Source organism: Patagioenas fasciata, chromosome 6 (assembly GCF_037038585.1).
Source record: "Patagioenas fasciata isolate bPatFas1 chromosome 6, bPatFas1.hap1, whole genome shotgun sequence".
Lineage (NCBI taxonomy): Eukaryota > Metazoa > Chordata > Aves > Columbiformes > Columbidae > Patagioenas > Patagioenas fasciata.
This window is the reverse complement of record NC_092525.1, coordinates 18448612-18468887: the sequence shown is the minus strand read 5'-3', so window position 1 is coordinate 18468887 and position 20276 is coordinate 18448612. Positions and strand designations below refer to the sequence as shown.

At 52.1% G+C, this 20276-nt stretch overlaps 1 protein-coding gene across 1 annotated transcript; it reads left to right on the top strand.

The window, feature by feature from the left end:
• The first annotated feature begins 10450 nt into the window (after positions 1-10450).
• Positions 10451-12745, top strand: FOXD3 (forkhead box D3). Its single transcript, XM_065842803.2, has one exon. The coding sequence runs from the start codon at positions 11047-11049 to the stop codon at positions 12253-12255; it is 1209 nt and encodes a 402-aa protein (XP_065698875.2). The 5' UTR covers positions 10451-11046; the 3' UTR covers positions 12256-12745.
• Positions 12746-20276: the final 7531 nt, after the last annotated feature.

Here is a 20276-nt window from a genome sequence, read left to right as displayed (position 1 = left end):
TTTTTTGAAAGCGCGGGGCAGGACGGCGCTGTCCCTTCCCAGCCCCAAATCCTGCTGCCAAGTAGCAAAGGGGCTGGAAGTTTTTGGAGCCCTGCTGTCAGAGTACAATGTTGCCTAAGCAAGCATTAAGAGATTATGGTAATAATAGGTATGCTTACTCCAAATAAAAGGTTTCATTAATCAAGCCATGTTGAGATAAACCTGTCAGTGGACAGAGGAAACTAGAAATCAAATGCTGTGAAAGTTCTGACAGATTGTTAAATAGAAACCCTTTAAAACTGAATTTAATTTACTGTGATATTACAGATATTTATGCATCAATAGACAAGTGCAGATTGAGTTCGGAGGTCAGCTCTGGTGCTTGAAAAATAAACCCACAGAATGAAACAAAAGGTGACAGTTACCTTTGTCAGAAATTACGGTTTATTAAACTAAATATGATTCGTGTTAAACAGAAAGGCACGGGGCTGGGGTATAATATACTGCAGCAGATTGGTTAACAAGTAATTACAGAAAATACTCGCCCCTTTTTTAAAGTCGCATCTACAAACTTTACCAGAAGAAACTGGGAACAAACATTGCGCCACAGGAGCAGACGGAATGGTACCAAGGGACAGCAAGCACAGAGACCTTTAGCAATATTGTTCACTAATTGTGCCGTTAAAGCACTGTTCTCCCATCAAGCAGTGTGTGTTTGACTTCTTTATTTAATTTCTCATCTTGAATTTTTTTCAGCCTCTCCATTTTCAGAACTTCACCCGATTTGCAGCTTATTCAATTCAAGATGTTCCTCTTCATGCCTCTTCCTCCTCATAAATTCAGGTGAGTAATGAAAGATAAAATTAAGGAGAGGTTTCTGTCCAGGTAATTCTGCCAGCAAGTTGCACAGAGTTGTTTGCAAAGGGAAGCGTCGTTCACCTGGGCAAGAGTTGCAACTCAGCCTGTTTCACATCATTCGTCAAGGGAGTGAGACCCCAGAGACCGGTGGCTGAAGTATCACGGGCAGATGATAGAAAATAAAATATCTTTCCTGTTTCAAGGGTTTACCTAGTCTAGTATCGACAGCCATAAACCTTTTTTTCATTGACAGGATGGATCCATATCTAACATCAGTGTTTGACTTTAGCATAATTATTACATTGCATAGCATGTTTTTATTTCAAACAATGGCTGCAGTTTGAAGGGAAAATTTGGACCTAATTATGATCCAGCTAAGCCAACAAGAAGCTTCCTACTGACTCCACCAAGCACAGAGAGAAGTCCTTGACTACAAGCAGTCCTGAGTGAAAATAAGTATGTCAGTGCTATGTGATATGAACATATCTGCCAAACTTAAATGAGGTCATATCTAAATACATGACTCCAAAACATGCAAGTGTATATTACATTTCACACACATAAGAAATAACGTAAAACATGCAGGACATGTTAGCTAAAGCTATGCCAGACATATGTCCTTCCCAGAACGACAGCCTGAAAAATCCTTACCAGCTCGAGGACCCTCCGTACTCATGCAAACAATGACTCTAACAGGAGTAACCACATGAACTTTGTGAGAAAATGGCCTTTTTTGTCCACATAAGGGATGCAGGACTGGGCTGTTACTTACCTTCCAAATTTTAACAAGACTTACCTGGAAAATGAAACTCTAGTTTGGCTTCAGAATAGGACTGCCAGTTGTAGGGGTGAACAGAAGTCAGTTATGCTACAGAAAAAAATAGAGGGGACCTCACCTATCAACCCCATGTGAGCTTTACCCCATCCTGAAACAGCACCAGGATCTGACCTGATGTCCTGCAAGTCCTCACCCCATCCCAGGAAAAGTGAAATTGTTTAAATTTGCATTCCCAGGCTACAGCTACACATACATAGAGGCAGGTCCCAACGGGCAAAGACCTAATGACTGTGTTCACCTCTGAAAAACTGCAGCTGTTTCCTTTTTCTGGGCAGTTCAGCGAAAGGCCGGAGAGGGCAGAGCCTGCTCTCGGGAATCAGTCAGTGACCTCCAAACCCAGAGCCACCTGGGACTAAATAAGAGCTTATTGGAAGTGAATCCAAAAGCCATTTTTCATTGCATGGTTACCTGTGCTCTGGGGGCTCAGTGCTCTTGGGGTGATATGTAACACATCCTCATGCCCTGAGAAATGATCTCTTGGATTTTGAGGAGGAAAACCATCTCCCCACTTTTTGGAGCTGGGCAGAGAGCAAAAGCAGGGGATAAAGAGGATTTGGCAGAGCCTGCAGAAGGGTGAGGGTGCAACCCCATGGACAGACCTGATCGTTGGGTACTAATTGGGGTAGCTTCCAGTGAACCTCCTCTTGCAGCGCTAGGCCGTAATAATGTTTTCCCATGGTTAAATGAGTTGCACAAGTTAAATTCACTCATTTTCTATTTCATGTTTTGAGATTACTCGCTTGAAAGCTTTTTGTCAGCACAAACGTCTTATTATGAATGAATGTAAAGTCTGCATTGGTGCTAAGAGGTGTAACAAGCAGTAATGAGGTAAAATTAATAAATTATCTGTGTAGACCAGCAGTGAGGAGAAGTGTCTCATAGGCAGTGGAATATTTTCCCAAGGGAAGTAAGGAAAAGCCCCACAAATTGGAAAGTTTTAAGTAAACCCAAGGAAACCGAAGGAGTGCTCTTACACCTGTGCCATGTGAGTCCTCAGAGTAAATGATCAACAAGCGTTGCAACAGAGCCATTTTCACCTGTAAAAGAGCTGTAAAAACATGGAGTGCAGAGGAGCCATAATGGCTGTGAGAGCTTCCAGCGGAGCCCAAAGTTGCCCAAGTGGGTCCTGTCTGTGGCCAAGGGCTGGTGTAGGGATCTCTCCCCACAAGCCCAGCCCTGGGCAGAATTAGCTCTTAAAAGATCAATCCCCAAGCGATCCCCTGTGCCGCACAGACCACAGTCGTATGTAGCAGCGAGCTGCGACAGCCCTCCATGTTTTATTTATTTAAATGAGTTTACAAAGCAATTAAGACATTTCAGCAAATGCTGAGATGCATGTTTACTCCCTTATGATAGATGATCCCTGGATTTTTTTTCCCTCTCCTTCTGGACAAATAAATGCTTCATGGTCCCACAGACATATTTTCACTCTGCCCAGTTGCTTAGAACTCATTTAAATGTGCCTGTTGAACTCCTCCATCATGTAACATTTTAACAAGAGCCCCTAAACAAGCTTTATTTACAGACTGTAAATACTGCCTGACAAGCTCAATAACACAGTCTCATCACCTCCTTAGCTGGAATTCCTCTTCGAAACCTTTTTTACCTGGGCAAAAACAGGAAATCCAGAAAAAAAAAAATTAATAATATTGGTCTGTTTTATGGAGTAAACACTGACTCTTCACATCCTTCCAATTGGAAATACCACCCTATAATGATTTTTGTCAGAATTAAAATCCTCCCTGGCTAAGCTGCCAACGTGTGCTCTCGTCACACAAGTGCTGGAAATGCTCATCTGGGCTCTGCGCTGCCCGAAGAAGCTTCTGAAATCAGGAGGGATTTACAACATGCCTTGGAAGGCATTAAAATACTTTAATACAATGTTTCGTAAGGATTCCTCTAATAAGGTGAAGTATCTAACTTGGATTCCCAGAAGTACCCTGATGGTCAAACTGACAAAGAAGCTTTGTGGGGAATGTCAGGAAGGAGCTCTGCTGAAAATGTTTCATGATGCCTCAAAAAATAATTTTAAAAAACAAACAAAAAAATGGACCAAAAAATTGATGTTGTAGAAAAGTTTAGCAATGCATATTTTCTTTCCAGAAAAAAAAAAAAAAAAAAATCAGAGAGTCCCCTAAAATGCGTTACAGCTCTCTCCAGATAAGGAGCTACCTGGTTCAGCAGGTGAAGAGGCGCTTGGGGAGTTTTTGATAGAGAGATTATGGACCTGATTACATTAATACCTAGCATGGGTTTTAACCTGCATTTTGGGTAAAATTCACTGTTGTGCAGAAGGCCCATAAAAGGCCTGTGCACCACTTACGCCCCACCAAGGCACCATTTGGATGGTGCATGTGAAGCTTCAGTGATACATAGGCCCTGTGCCGGCCGCCAGCATCAGGAGGGGTTTCATCCGTTATGTATCAATAATATTCAACGTGTTGGGGAAAAATATTAGCAGAGTAATTTTATTAACAACAGTGATAATTCACCGCTTGTCTTTCTGTGCTTAATAAAGGGAATCGAGGGTGTTATATGCGAGCCAGAGGAAAGGCTCACAAAACTATCCTGGTAAAAACAAACAAATGAAGCCCTGGGAAGCATGAGAGCACATGGAGGGGGATGTCCTGACTGTGCTGAGTAATAAAAATAAATCTTGGATCAGCTCGTGGTGTTTCTTGGGTGCTCTGAAGATGTGCAAGATCTCATGGGAGCATCTCAGAGTTAAGTACGTGTTGGCCTCACGATGCTGCTCTCAGCAAAGGGATCTCCCCACATCCCTGGAAAACCTCTTTGCTGCTTCTCAGCCATTTGCATCTCACTGGAAAAGGGAACAACTGAGGAAAAAACCTGCTGTGCCTTCCTCACACCTTCTGCCTACTTGCGAACTCTGTATAAAACCACACATGGGCAGCAGTTTGAAATGAGCTCCCACTACATGCCTCTCATTTTGACTTACCTCCCTTCCTTTTGGGTTGCATTCCCTCTTTTTGAAGCAGGTCCCTGTGTTTGCTACCAGTTCAGCACCATTTGCACTGTCCCTTTGGGCCATGCATAAATGAAGGGAAAAATATTGTGTCATGTTGATTTACTCCCCTTCCACAGACAAAGGAATCTTCATGTAAAATGTATCTTCCTTCCTGAGCCCATCGAGCCTCTTCTCTCCCTCCATGCATGGAGAAATCCCTGGATTTTGAAGGAACAATGATGGCCCAAGCACATCCCTTCCCTGACCAGCCATCCCCTGGATCATGAGCTGGAGGATGAAGATGCCACACCCCGGTTATCGCTGCTGGGCACAGAGCTGGGCCAGGGTCACCTCTTCCCACCAACCCCTTCCCTCCCTAAATAAAGCAAATTTAAATGATTTTTTTAGACTTGCCTCTGCTTTTTGTTTCTGTGTATTTACCATGCCGTATAGCCCAGGAGCCTGCTCCAGGGACAGGGATTTGACAGGGGGTTCAGAGGATGAGGTTTAGCCATCTTGCTGGGGACAGATGGGGACATGAGCAGGGACCTGACAGGAACCGTCACTGCTGGATGACCGGGGCTGTGCAGGACCATAAAGTGGGCACGGGGTGCCTGTGGATACAAACTGAGGACACCTATGCATTTGTTCAGAGTGGGGATTTGCAAAACGAAAATCTGAAGAATAAACGAATTTCGATTGAACAACTGCCAATGGTTTTGTGGGGTTTTCTTTCAAATCAGGTCTCACGTAACTTTGCAGCAACCTTGCACAAAAGGCAGTAGAGTTCTCCTGCTCACACAGCCCAATTTGCACAATAATAATTCTGTATTTTAACTTACTTCATTTATTTTGCCCTCCCCCTACTTTGTAAAGCACCTGAATCTCTAAGCTGTACTGAGGTCCAGTCTTCTGACAATTTTGGTTTTAATTTGCGAGTCCCAAGAGGATGCATTGTGGGGACACCTGAGTGTTGCTGCCTGCTTTTGCCAGGTCCCTGGGATGTTCCTGACTGTGTCCAACACAGGGATGTCGTAGCAGAGCCAGAATCTCTGGGTCCCCCTCCACCAGCACCCACCCACCCCACAGTTCACCTCCCAGGGGATGGGAGGACAGAGAGGGAGGGAAATGGCCAGTGTAGTTACACACCTAAAGGAAATTTAACATAAAATGCGTGGTTTTGCCTACACGCCATCCTTGGCTGTTATTTAGACCCCGCAAACAACGGCGAGGAGGGAGCAGAGAGAAGCTCGGTGTGAAATTCGGAGTGTCCGCCCGTGGGGGCGGTGGGAGGATGGACACGGCGCGGGGCTGCCCGGGGAGCATATGCATGGATTTATATCCACATATAGATACAAACCACACCCCTGTGTGTGTGTAAGCGGTGTGGGACAACCCCCGTCCGCCCGCGGTCCCCGTGGCCGGGACCGCGGGGCAGCCCCGGTGCCTCCGCCCGGTTAAGAGGGGCCGGGAGAGGGTTGGGGTTGTCCCCTCAAGGGGAACAGGGTTTTTTTCCGCAGAAAACTGAAAAATTGCGCCTCAGGGGAACCCGACTCCCCCGCACAAGGCTCAGCGGGAAACGCTGCGCAAACAGCGCGGGATGGCGCGGCCCGGCCCGCTCCGCCGCAGCGCGGTGTCCCGCCGGGGAGGGCGCAGGTTCCGCGGAGCGCAGCCGGTCCCTCGCCCCTGCATGCAGCCCCGGGGCGAGGGGTCCCGAAGTTGCCTTCCCCTTCCCAGAGCACCGGGCGCCCCTAGCTTGGGTTTCCCTAAAGGCGAACTGGGGCTAAATAATGAATCGATCTAAAATTAAACGGAGGAATGGAAATGATCTAAAAATAAGCCAGCAGCTGCCGTGGTCGCAGCCCCCCGCTCCCGTGGGGAAGGGGGAGCGGGGCCGGCCGGAGGAGGGGGCTCGCCACGGCACGAGCAGGGCCGGGCGGGCTCCGCGGGGCTGCGCGGAGTGGCCGCGCCGCGGGAACCGGCGCAGAGCGGGGTGCAGTGGATGAAGCCGGCGTGATGATCGAGGACTGCGCGGCGGCTGGCAGAGGCTTTGCCGCGATGCTCCGCGGGTGCGATGGCGCGGAGTGGGGCTGCCCGCGGGGCAAGGGCCGCTCCGCACCTCGACGGGGACGGAGCTCCCCAAAACTTCACCGCCTACTCCGCTGGCGGCTGCTCCAACACTGGATTTTAAAAATTTATTTATATTTTCTTTATTTTTTTTTAGCTTTTGCACGGAAGCACCGAAAGCGTTTCGGGAACCGGCGGGTCACCTCCCCGGCACCGAGTTGGGGGCGGCCCCGGGAGCTGCGGAGGTTGCGCGGGAGCCACCGCCGGGCTCCTGCGGGGCAGCGCCGGGGAGGGAACCGGCCCCGCTCCGAGCCCCCTCCGCGCACACACACGCACTAACACACTGCCTCACACACCTCCTCCTCTTTCCTCCTTTTTGCTCCACGCAGCGATCCTATATTCTCCCGGCTTGTCTCTTTAATTCTTTTGTACTCAGGCGTGTTGTCCTGGCCAGCAGTGTGAACGGGGGCTTTGTAAAACGGGACAGATAAAAATGAGCAACATCATATTGTTTGACAGAATGATCCAAAATGATAAAGTGCCTTCTCCGGAGGGGGTGAAAATGGTGAATTCCTAAAAAACAAGAGCGTCGTTTCTCTCCTCTGCCTCCCTGCGCTGCTCGCAGTAGCCTAAAGGGATCTGCCGCCTGCACCCGCCCGGATCACGTCCAGCCACTCTTTTCAATGGGAAATCCTCTTTTTAAAAGCCTTCATTTATTTATTTCTAAATAAATAAAGGGGGGGCGGGGGGAGCGGCTTCGGCTCGGGACCCCCCGTTCTCCTCGCGGCGAATGAAAAGCACAATTTTCGAGAGAAAGGCTCGTTTTGATTAAATCTGACATGCTGCTGATAACTCCATGCTAATGTGAAATAATTAACATAATAGCCATAATTAAAAGCACGCTAACAATGCCATAAATTTATCACACAATTTTACTAGCTTTCTGCCCCTAACTGCTCTCTCATCGTTAATTAAACGTGTTGCCTTTTACAGAATGGATGTTTATACATTTCCAATACAAATAAATCCGAAACCGTTTTGGAAACATGACCAATTTCGTTTTGCACTGAGGTCTGCCGGTTTTACAGGCGGTTTATTACAATTAAAAACAAAAACAAAAAAAGGTGCAAATAGACGCCTTAAAAATAAATAACTATAATGTTAAAAAATCAGATATATTTGGAAATCTGTATCTTTAGAGCAAAGCCCGGCCGGGGGGTCCAGGCCCCGGTGTCCCCGGCCGCTCGCCCCGCTCCGGCCGCGGCCGGGGGATGTTTTTGTGTCCCCCCCGCCTTGGACGTGTTTATTTTACAGGGATTTCTCCCCTGTAGCCCCTCTTCTGCGAGCCCTTTTAGCCCCACACGTTTATAACGAACCACAATGCAAGTTTAATCCAGGTCAGGTCAACGATTTATATAACTCATTAGTGAAAGTAATAGGCTTAAGTAGATGAAAGGGGACACCTTTGGTTTCTCCTTCCTTTAAAACGATTACAGAAGCAGAAATTGCCCCAGCCCTTGCCTTTCCTCCTCAATCCTCCCCACCCCCGAGGCTCAGCCTCCGGATTTATTTTTAACTCACCTCGCAGCCAAGATCTTGCTTTGCTATATTAGAATCAAATTGAGTTGTAATTAATTTCTCCCTCTCTGTCATAACTAACCCCATCCTCCCTTTCCCCGGTGCTTGCCGTGTCTCTATTTGACTCCGTATCGATCTGGACGATACAGTTTGTTTTTCTCCTGTTGCTAAATCTATCTGTCTATATGGGCGCCCACTTTCTATTTCTGGCGGTGTCATTATTGTGGCTTTTCGCCTCCGCATACTATGCTTTAATTATTTTATTGTTTTGCAAGGCGTAGGTCCTGCTCACATTCAGCCCTTGAACTTCGGTGGGTTCGGGGGCTCCCGGAGAAAGTTTCCTGATTTTTAGAACAGGTTTCTTCCCCTCTACACTCCGCCCGGATGGCTTCCTAAATACGTTCAAGGGTGGGCTCCCAAATACTTTCCTAAACTTCGCCACCTGAAGCCCTGAGAGCCGCAGCAGCGCCCCCGGCCTGCGGAGAGGCGCGGAAAGGCGCGCAAAGGGGCCGCTTCGCCGGGCCGGGCCGCTCCGTCGGCAGCAGGGATTGAACATGGGATTAGCACAATAGAGCCCTAATCGAGGGGAAACGTTTCTTTTCACGCTAAGCACCGTAATTAATGGTATGAATCAATTAATTTGACTTTTATTGTGCCGAAGAAAAGCGCAACAAATGAAACAGGGGGCTGCGGAGTTGGTCTTTTTTTTCCTCCCTTTTCCCTGGGAGACAGTGCGGAGCGCGGGGAGGACAGCGGGAGTGTGTGAGTGTGCATATAGGTGAGAGTGTATCTGTGAGTGGCTGCGCGGGTGCGGACCGCCCCCCCCGCTCAGGGTAGTCAGGGTCACGGTCCGCGGGGCGCTGAGATCCGCCGGGAAACGCGTAAAAACGGAGAGGGGAAGGGAACCCCGCAAGGTGCCGGCTCCACGGCCGCGCAGGGAGGCAACCGGCCCTGTTGCCCCGCGGCCCTTTCCGCGGGGGCCCGGCCCGACCCGCCCGAAGGCTCTACGGCCGGAGCGGCCCGTCGGGGCAGGGCTGAGGCTCTCGGGGTGGCCGGGGCAACGACATTTCCGAGGGTCCCATGGGGACTAGGGAACTATTTGCCTTTCCTAAACCAGAACCGCTCGTGGGAATTGTTTCCCTCCTGGCGCATTTTCCTCATTTAATTGTATTCACCGAAATCCGACAACACGTGCGAGAACTACAAGGGTATCAGCCGTACGAATTAGAAAGCAAAGCCCCGTGAGCCACCCGCGGCCGAGGTCCCGGCTGGGAATTTCTTCTCCTGGGCGCAACGGGACAGGGGTGGGTGGGCTGCCGGGCCGGGTCCCCTCCCGCCCCGCCGGGCGCCTCTCCCTGGGCCGGGGCTTACCTGGGGCCGCGTCAATACGGTCCTCACATTCACACACACTCCCTCATTTCCTACTTTTTCATATGCTAACGCCCGCAATGATTAAGTCGTTAACACCTCTGGAAAAAAAAAAAAAAAAAAAAAAAAAAAAGCAAGCGAGAACAAAAAAAAAAAGAAAAAAAAAGAAAAAAAGTAACTGGCTGAAAGCTTATTTATTTATAGTTTCCCTTTGTTATTTTACGTCTTTTTTATTTCTCCCTGCTACTAACCTAATAGACTAATCAATAGCCATTCTCCGATCTTCCGTTACCAGCTGGTGCTGCTGCTAAAAAAAAAAAAAAAAAGAAAAGAAAAGAAAAGAAAAAGAAAACGACGGAAAAGTGATTTCAGAGCCCAAACTTGGTGGGTTGAAGCGCTATTGCGGTGGCGCATCCGCTGAGCCTGCTCTCGGCCGGGGCGGCCGCTGCCGAGCGTATCGCGGCGGCCTGCGGGCCCTTCGCACCGGCGGCGGCGGCAGCAGCAGCAGCAGCAGCAGCAGCAGCAGCAGCAGCAGCAGCAGCAGCAGCAGCAGCAAGAAACCCCCGGTGCCGCAACTTTTCCGCGCCGGGCCGGCGGGTCGCGGTGCCCGCGGGTCCCAGGCGCGGCGGTGGCCCGACGGGGCGGGCGGGCCGAGCGGAGCCGCCGCTGCTCTTTGTTGACAGTCCATGAAACAACTCGAGTTTTGCATGACTTCACAGCGGGGCGCCTGACGTCACGCGGTCACGTGGCACCGCCTCCGAGTATATCTTTAACGGGAAAGTAATCTATCAGGCAGTCCGGACCGCCGCGCTTCCAAAGTGGCGAGCGAGGCCCCGCGACGCCCCGGCCTCCTGCCCCCGCCCCGCCCGGCCGCCGGGAGCTCCGTCCCCTCCCTCCGCCAAGGAGAGGAAAAAAAAAAACACCAAACCACAGCAGGAAAGAGAAGGAAAGAGGAAAGAAAAAAAAAAAAAGCCAAGGGCGGCGGAGTGGTGCGCGGCGGAGCCGCGGCCGCGGAGCGGAGCGGTGGAGTGGCGGGTGCCCGCGGAGCCGCGGCGGCCCGATGTCCGGCGCCCGCGGGCGCCCATCGCAGCGGGCGGGAACCAGCGTCGCCGCCTGATCCCCGATGCCCGGCGGCGGGAGCAGGGCGCGCAGCCGGAGGTGACCGGGCGGCCAGGGCAGCCCCGCGCCGCGGGACGCCGCGGACGGGAGAGGAACGGGAGCGGCCGCCCCATGCCCCGCGGGGACGGGGCCGCGGGGGGCAGCCAGGCCGCTCGGGTCTAGCCCCAGGGGCCGGTCGGAGGAGCGGCGGGAGGGGGGCACGGGGGGAGCCCGCCGCGCCGCCGGGTGCGGGCGGGAGGCCCCGCCGCCGCGCCCTGTCCGCCGAGCGGGGATGACCCTATCGGGCGGCGGCAGCGCCAGCGACATGTCCGGCCCCACCGTCCCGGCGGCCGAGGATGTGGATATCGACGTGGTGGGTGAAGGCGACGACGGGCTGGGCAAGGACAGCGACGGCGAGGCCGGCAGCCCCGCCGCTCTGCCGCGCCTGCCGCTGGACGAGGCGGCGGAGCTGGCGCTGCCCGCTGAGGCGGGCGCGGGCGCGGAGAGCGGCAGCAGCGGCAGCGGCAGCCCGGCCCAGGCGGCCCTCGGCGGCGCGGCCGAAGGCGGCAAGGGGGTCGGCGAGGAGGGGGCGAGCGGCGGTGGGGCATCGGCGGGACAGAGCAAGCCCAAGAGCAGCCTGGTGAAGCCGCCCTACTCGTACATCGCCCTGATCACCATGGCCATTCTGCAGAGCCCGCAGAAGAAGCTGACGCTCAGCGGCATCTGCGAGTTCATCAGCAACCGTTTCCCGTACTACCGGGAGAAGTTCCCCGCTTGGCAGAACAGCATCCGTCACAACCTCTCCCTCAACGACTGCTTCGTCAAGATCCCCCGGGAACCCGGCAACCCGGGCAAGGGCAACTACTGGACGCTGGACCCGCAGTCCGAGGACATGTTCGACAACGGCAGCTTCCTCCGCCGCAGGAAGCGCTTCAAGCGGCACCAGCAGGAGCACCTGCGGGACCAGACGGCGCTGATGATGCAGGGCTTCGGCGCCTACGGCCTCGCCGGCCCCTATGGCCGCCCCTACGGGCTGCACCCCGGCGCCTACACGCACCCCGCGGCCGCCGCGGCCGCGCTGCAGTACCCCTACATCCCTCCCGTGGGGCCCATGCTGCCGCCGGCGGTACCGCTGCTGCCGTCCAGCGAGCTCAGCCGCAAAGCCTTCAACTCCCAGCTCAGCCCCAGCCTCCAGCTGCAGCTCAACAGCCTGGGGGCCGCCGGCTCCATCGTCAAGTCAGAGCCCAGCAGCCGCCCCTCCTTCAGCATCGAGAACATCATCGGTGTCCCGGCAGCCAGCTCGGCCGCCAGCGCCCAGACTTTCCTGCGGCCGCCAGTCACCGTGCAGTCGGCCCTTATGGCCCACCAGCCGCTGGCGCTGGCCAGGACCACAGCCGCCATCGCCCCCATCCTCAGCGTGCCTACCAACATCATCGCGGGGCAGTTCCTGCAGCCCGCAGCCCCCGCCGCCGCCGTGCAGGCAAAGTGGCCGGCGCAGTAGCCCCGGCCAAGTAGCCCCAGGCAAGTTCCTGCAGCCACCGCCGGCCGCCCCCTCGGGGGCTCCGCGGCCGCCCCCACTCGGGCTTGGAGCAGCGGGCATCGCTCCCCCCCCCACCGCCGCTTGTATATATTTGTATCAAAAATCACTGACGTTGCTTTCGGGGGTTTTTATTTTTCTAAAAAGGCGAAATGACGGTCGCGATTAGGAGCTGCGAACTTTCACTTTTTTTGAAGGTTCCGACGCTCTGAGCGGTTTTATCCGAAATAAACGAACAAACGAAAAAAAAAGTATCAAAAATAAGCGGGGAAGATTTTAAATATTAAACGAACTACGAACAAAACAAAGAATTTTGGAGAAAAAATAACAAAGGAGGAAAACGCTGTCATTCTATTATAGAAGTCTGTTTATATATGAATGAATATATGTATTCTAAATGTTATCCCTTCGTGTTGTACACAACTTTGTAAATAAATTTTTAAAATGCTCTGCCCGTCATTGTGTGAGAAGCGTATCTTTGCGCACCCACCCGAAGGACGCGCTGCGGGGCCCGCGGATGCTGGAGAAGCGAGCGGGTGAGCGGAGTGGCGGCGGAGATCGGGGTTCCGCCAGTCTCGGTGCGGTGTGGACGGGTCTCCTACGGCGGGCCGGCCCCGCGCATACCTTCTGCCGCTTCGTGATGCTCCATCCGCGGCCGCGCAACGACAGCAACCGGGCTCGCTCGTTCCCGGGGCGGCCGCCGTGACGGAGGCAGCATCAAAGCGATTCCTTCAAAATTAAACCTTCCCCGGCAGATTCGAGTTTCCATCAACCGTGCCGTGATTTTTCCCTAAACACATTTATTTTTTTTCTTATGGTGATTTCGGCTCAGCAGCCTGGCGCTGTGGGATCCTGCCCCTTCCCGGCCGGAATAGGTACGCTTTGGGTTGGCTTTCGTGGCTAATTATAAGGGAAATTGTTTTAAATAAAAAACGTTGGGGCAATCTAAGTAACGTTTACTATTTATTTTGCGGGGTGGGAAAGATAATTGAAGCCGCGCCAGTGCGGTGTCTGAGCGCGGATCTCTCGTTTAGATCGAGAAAATAATTGGTGTTTAAAAAGCGGCTCCGTTCCCATGGAAAGGGAACGGCCTTTACCAGCTAATTCCTGATAACCAAGCTTTAAGGGCAGCTGCCAAAATATGTACATTTGTGCGCATTTTCGGGCTAAAATAAAGAGACTGCCAGGATGAAAAAAAACAAAAATCTTTAGCGCGTTACAATATTTTAAAACCTGCTTTGGGGGTTTAGCGTGGCGAGATCTCGGGCATTCAGTCTCTCCTGTGCACCGACTGTGGTTGGTACTTTATTCTCTCCCTCGCAAAACATTGAATTTTAGTCGCCTTTGGAAACCTTCGTGGATTTTGCTTTTCTGCCCCAAATAATGCGCTGTCTTTGTTAGGAAAACCGGCGGCGTGAAATGCAGGCGGGATGCAGCAGGCACCAGGTTTCGCATCGGGAGGAGCTGGACGAGGCGCTTATTTCACCTCTAACACCTGCTGGGAACAGCGGATTAAAAAAAAAAAAAAGTAATAAATAAAAGTGTCCTTGCCTTCCCGGTAAGCAGTAAATATTATTTTTTCCTAAGTAAATATTTATACCTCCACATACATGGACTAAAATAAAACAAGCAGCTTAGTGATGAGATAGTTTGAACTTTATAAATAAGGACTCGCTAATCATCTGACACGAAAAGGGAGAACGGGCACCTGAAGCGAGCGGGGATTCGGTGTCAGGCAGGGCCCTACATGGACACCCGGAGAAACCCAGCGGATCTAAATTTGTTTGTACGTGGCGGCTATAAAAGTAACAAGTTGTTTCACAGTTGTGTCTGGCTAATCGGTTTTACACAAACAGCAAATGGTAGGTGATTTGTACAACACGCGCGGAGGTTATTTCTATATTTAGCGGATACCCCTGGGAAAGAGAAAGGAGCCTCTGCTTGAATTCACTTCTAGGCTCAAGAAGCTGCTGATCCAGGGCTTCCAGAGGACACCGGATAACAGGAGCTCATTCCATTCCCCAGCCTTTGTTACTTATAAAATTACTCGCTCATATTTCCCCACATAGCAGCAATACCTCGGGCTCGGCATCTGCGCGCCGGCGGCGGTGAAACCGGCAACTTTCCTCCCCGCCGCCTCCCTCCGCCGCGGCCCCGGGAAGTGCTTCTCCCCCGGTTACCTCCGTCCTCTATTTCTCTCCCCCGGTTTCTCCCCGATCGCCTAGGAGAGCGGCCGGCGGGACCCTGCGGTGCCGGAGACACCTTTCTCGGGGAAGGCGCGGCGGCGGCTCCCGGGACCGGGCAGCATCGGGAGGCCGCGGGGCTCGGGAAAGGCCGCGGCGGCGAGCCCGCCGTCCGGCCGCTGCCTCCCCGCAGGAGCCACTGGGGCCGCCGGGTCAGGAGCGGCAGCGGGGCCCTGCGGGCAGGTGAGAGCTCCCGGTGGCAGCGGCGGCGGCGGAGCTGCAGTGGCGCACCGGTGCCTGCAGGGGGCGCGGCGGCTCCCATTGCACCCGCGGGGAACGGGCGCGCCCCCCCGGGGCCGGGAGCACTCAGGGGGACCGGGAGCCTCCCCGGTGCCCGGAGCCGCCGAGATGGGACCGTGCTGGGCGCGCTTTTGCAGCCGGTCGCCCGAAGGAGCGCCCCGGCGGGTCGCGCAAAGCTACCGGCAGGGCTCAGAGATCCGGGGGTACGAGAAATTGGTCCCTAAACGGGGGAGGGTTTGCAGTCAGCTGGCGAGCAGCTCCCACCGCATGGTGCTGCCCCGTGGAGAGCGGCGGCGGGCTGGGGACAGCCGGGGACACCATCTCTCGGCGAAGTTTCCGCAGCTGCTCGCTTTAGCCAAACAACAGAAAGTCTTTTTCTTCTTCTTTCTCTTCTTTTCCTTCCACAAACTTGTCGGACGCATATGGCAAAACTTGACACGCTCGGTGACAGATGCCTATTAGTATAAGACGTGTCATGTCGGTCCCTGGAGTGTATTGAAAGTAACTGGATCCTAAGCACCGGGAAAATGACCGTCCTCGCAGCCCGGAGAGTTTACCCAGAGTCATCCCCCCACGACCCCTCCTTATTTATTACGATTGCGGACCCGCTGCTTTCTCCGCCTGGGGAAGGTGCCGGAGAATGTACAATAGGTTGGAGATACGATCTGGCCCTAATCCTCTTAACCAGCACGTTGCTTGAAAAAGGGATGAGATGGGCTCATCAGGGCCATTTCCTCGGCTGATGAGAGTCTCCCGGGGAACCCTCTCGCTTTTTCGCAGCCGGCGGGCCGAGCGCTGCGCGGCCGCTGGAGTTGCGCTCCCTCCGCGCTAACTGCTCTCAACGCCGCCTATTTATAGCATAATTGATCTCTCCCCGGACACAGAGCGGGGCTGAAAGTTACAGGCTAGTGGCTGTTGAAAGACAGCGGCGAGCATTTGAAAAGGCAGGAAAATATCTTTTGCAGTTATTTTAAAATGTATATTTATCGCTTGTGGACGTCGTTGCTCAGGCAAGGGTCCCAGCCGAGACCCGGGGGCAGCACCGGGGCCGGTGATCGTGTCCCCGGGGGGTGAGGCAGCGTGGAGCTTCGGGGGACAATTGGAGACCCCGCTCCGGAGCCGCGGCAGGGCAGAGCTGAGGCCGGGAGTGCCGGTGCCAGCAGAGGGACCGGTCTACCGGGAGCGTCCTGGAGGGCTCAGGGGGGGGAAAGGCCCCTCAGAGACCTTTCCGTCCGGGTGCTCCGACACTGTCTGTCCCGCGGAGAGGTGGTCGGAGGAAATAATCCACTAGTGACATCAGAAACCTTTGGGACGTGGGCAGCGTTTGAGGACGGCCCGAACTCCGAGGATGTACCTGGCGGGTACGGGTTGGGGTCCACGCCAGCGGTACCGGCGGGATTTTGCCCGGGTAATCGCGCACCGATCCGCAAATTCCCAGCGCCCCCAGAACTGGGCTCCTCGCCGCCGGGCCGCTCCGGTTCACCCCTGTCCCCACCCCGCCGGCACGGGCTCCATGTCCTGGGTCAGAAATAAAGGAAGGAAGACGTGGATTTCAGTTCGAGAAAGGCCATCCCTTGGACTTCGCGAGGCCCTCTTAAATCTCCCACGCCAGGAAAAATGCCACAGGGATTTGCTTTACGAGAGTAGGGGTTTTTCTTCCCCCACTACGGGTGTGGGGCAGGGCGGCTGTTCTCGGGGGACTGGGGAATTCAACAGGATTTTGCCTCCCGTGGCTTCTCGGGCAGTTTTTCAGGAGGTCCCTGATGTCTGAGATGTGCTGGAGGCCCGTCCTCGCCGCTCCGGGGAGCTCAGCATGGTCCGGGGAGGCGGAAAACCAGCCTGGTCGTTTTGGATGGGTACAAGAGATTCGAAAAGGCAGCGGTTGAGGGAACACGGCGAGCACCGTGCACAAGTTACGCTCCGCGGCTGCGGACCAGGCTCAGCCGGGGCACAGCGCTGGCCTTCAGCGCAACCCCCAGGGCTGCGTTTGATACGCACCCGCTTAAACCTCCGCGGATACACCGTCCGGAGCCGTGCGCACCCCTGTCATCTCCGCAGCCTCCCTGCCCTTGATGGCACCTAGCCGGGAATCGGTGCAATTGGCCAGACACTCGCCATCCAGTTTTCTTGAGAGCCAACACTTGTATTCCAGGGACTTTTATTGAATTACGTTTTTCTAGTCCTAAACCATTAAGCGTTATGTACTTAAAAGATACAGAGCATAGGTATTACACCCACAGAAAGTATTGTAGTCAGTGAATGTTCAATGTAGCAGGTAGAGATGAACTTAGCACGTCTTCCAGACTGAACTGGGAACAGACTTTCAGCCATAAAATGCACTTAACAGTCTATTTAATAGTGGCGAGGTCCTTGAAAATGCAATATCCATGCTAATCTTGCCTTTTTCTAAATCAGGAATGAAAAAAAGGTCAGTAAGGTAAACCTACCCCTTCCATTTAAAATGTGACATTTAATCTATTTAAATAACTAAGTAAACTTTATTAATTCAGGGTTTTGTAAGCAAGCTGAGAAAGTAGGCACCTCGCAACTTTATTGAGACGGTGAAATGTGAGAGGGAGCCTCCTTGAACTTCAGGATTTATAAAATCCCCGTTTCCTTGAGCTTCAGCAAAATGAGAAAAGCCGGGACAGGCGAAATGCGCTCCGCCTCTCGTCTGCAGTAAAGAATGAAACGTTTTCCGGAGGACTCGGAGCATGGCAGGAATTCAGGAAAACAAACCCAAACCTCACGCCTTTCTAATTACTTTATTAAGTGCTAGTATTTCAGGGGAAGAAAAGGAGGAAAACACACAAACAAACAAACCCACACAATTTCCCTGCAGGTTGTGGTGGTGGCTTCAAGCACATTTAGTTCTGCTCCTGCTTTGGAAAGCAAGATGCGATAGCGGAGGGTTTCACAGCCCGGCTGTCCGACCGCACTCGCACCTCCCGCCTCCCCCAGCCCAACAAACGTGCCCGCTGAATTCCGGGCGATTTTGGAGTGTCGGGAACCCACGAAAAGGTCAGATGGTGAATCTGCAGTCGAAAAAGGCTCAGGAGTTTGTTCCCGCATCACGGCTCAGCTCAGAAACGAAATCCTAAACGAGTTTGGAAAGCAACTTTCGCCTCTGCCAGGGTTCCCATCCTCCTTTCTCGTTAACTTTCTCGTTATCCTGACCGCGCTTCTCTTCAGATGTATGGAATACCCGGGAGATATTTGCCTTCCCAGCGCTCGGCTTTCCATCAACCCTCCGAGCCGGGCTGGGGGAGAAGAGGCAGATCTGCTGAAGCCTCTCGAGAACGCCAAGGGTTAAGAAAAGCCGTTTATCTGCTCATTATCGGCTTCTCTTCACTACCGAGCACCAAAACCAAGCCCCGCTTGTCTCCAACCCCGCCGTATCAATGTGTCCTTAATGCCTTTTCCAGTCACTGATCTGGTCAAAGTCACCGCAGAAATACTAGTGACAGGGACTCAATTCCGGGCGACGTGACCAATGCAAGGATTTAGAAAGCATTCAATAAAAAAGCTTTCTCGGGGAGTGAATGATTTCACCTTGCAACAGAGAACGCTCAGCTAATTGAAATAATGCACTTGAATGTGCAGCCGTGCACATTCCACACAGGCTCCAGGGCTAAATTATCAATAACCTGCAAGGTAAAACCTAAAAAAACCCTAAAAACTCAAGAGTCAGGAGCTGGCTTTAGGGAATTCCGGGCATGGAAAATCCTGGAGTAAAGAGTGGGAGGAAAGAAGAGAGAGAGTGGGAGAGGAGAAATTAAAATAGGGACGTTATTGCTCAGGCCTGGGCTGGGAATTCATTTTGAATCACACATTTTCAGTGTCTACACCACAGCCCGGTGGCGTTCAGGACGTGTAACTCCTCCCACCTTCTAATTTCCTTTGTAGTTGATGGATTTTTTAGGACTATGCTTATTTTACAGACTTGTCTTCTTCAGAGATCCCTTAGAATCTTAATATCCTAAAATGGAAGCATTTGCTTTAGCAGCAATATGATTGAATATAACAGATTTTGGTAAAACAGGTAAAATTTGATTATAACAATCCACCATTTTCAATAGAACGATGGCTCCAAACACCTTGACAGGCCAGCAGACTAGTGAGATTTTTACATTTACCTATGTAAAATCAGAAACTTCCAGTCTTTTCACGCCCTCCTGCCTGAGGTAACACAAGTGACAGTTGCTGAGAGCGCTGAAATCATGGCAGGTGTGAGAGGGATCACGATGTCCAAGTGATTTGCACTCAACTGAAAAATGGTTGGGATAGAGGAAATCAGTATTCTATATGGTACTACACTAGAACTTTAAGAAAGGAAAGCCATCTCTGGTGGTATGAAACACCGTATGTTGCCTAATATTTAGGTATTTTGAAAAGAACCCGCACATTAAAAAAAAAAAAAAAACAACAAAAGGAATGAAGAATTTTGTTTTTCTATCACCTCTGTTTACTTTGATATTTCTATTGTAAGTGATCAAATACTTTGTGACTGTACTTCCATTTTGCAGCAGTTGGGTTTAAAGCCTTTACAACTTTCAGTTCTGGGATTCCAGCCCAAGGTGAGAACAATCTGGAAGGTCCACAAAAACCTCAGTAGGTGGGTTTAGTTTTAAATATCATCACTTTTCTACTTAGTTTCATAGGCCAGCCTCAGTTAGACACACAACCGGAAGAAAACCACAGTCGTCAGACAGAGACTGTACTTTTAAATATGGGCAAGGGTTTTATAAAGATGATCTAGGATCATTTATGTTATGCTATATACTTTGTCAAGTCCTTAATCACAGAGGGTGAAACTGAAGGGCTGTAAGAGAGGCCCACGGTGCCCAAGATCCTTCTCCAGGTTGGTTCCCAGATATTGTCTCCCGGGCATAAAGACTGAGAAGCTGCTTCCCAGATCTCTGGTGCAGTTGGACAATGAGCCTTCCAGCTGCTCCCTTCCTTCTAGAAAAACAAACAAACAAACAAAAAGCCCACAAACAAAAAAACAAACAACCCCTCCCAAAACAAAGGTTAATTTGTAGCCTGAATAAACAGCCAGTTTTTCTGTGTCAAGACCACACTTTTCAGCAATAATACTTCAATATTATACCTCCTTACTTCCCTTAACTACTGCGATAGAGACAGAAGCACGACCTTAAGGGATGCATGTGAGCAGGGTAAATTAAAAAAACAATGAATCACAGAATGTCAGGGCTTGGAAGGGACCTCAAAAGATCATCCAGTCCAATCCCCTCGCTGGAGCAGGAACACCCAGATGAGGTTACACAGGAAGGTGTCCAGGCGGGTTTGAATGTCTCCAGAGTAGGAGACTCCACAGCCTCCCTGGGCAGCCTGGTCCAGTGTCTGTCACCCTAACTGAGAAGAAGTTTCTTCTCAAATTTAAGTGGAACCTCCTGTGTTACAGTTTGTACCCATTGCCCCTTCTCCTATCATTGGTTGTCACCAAGAGCCTGGCTCCATCCTCATGACACTCACCCTTTC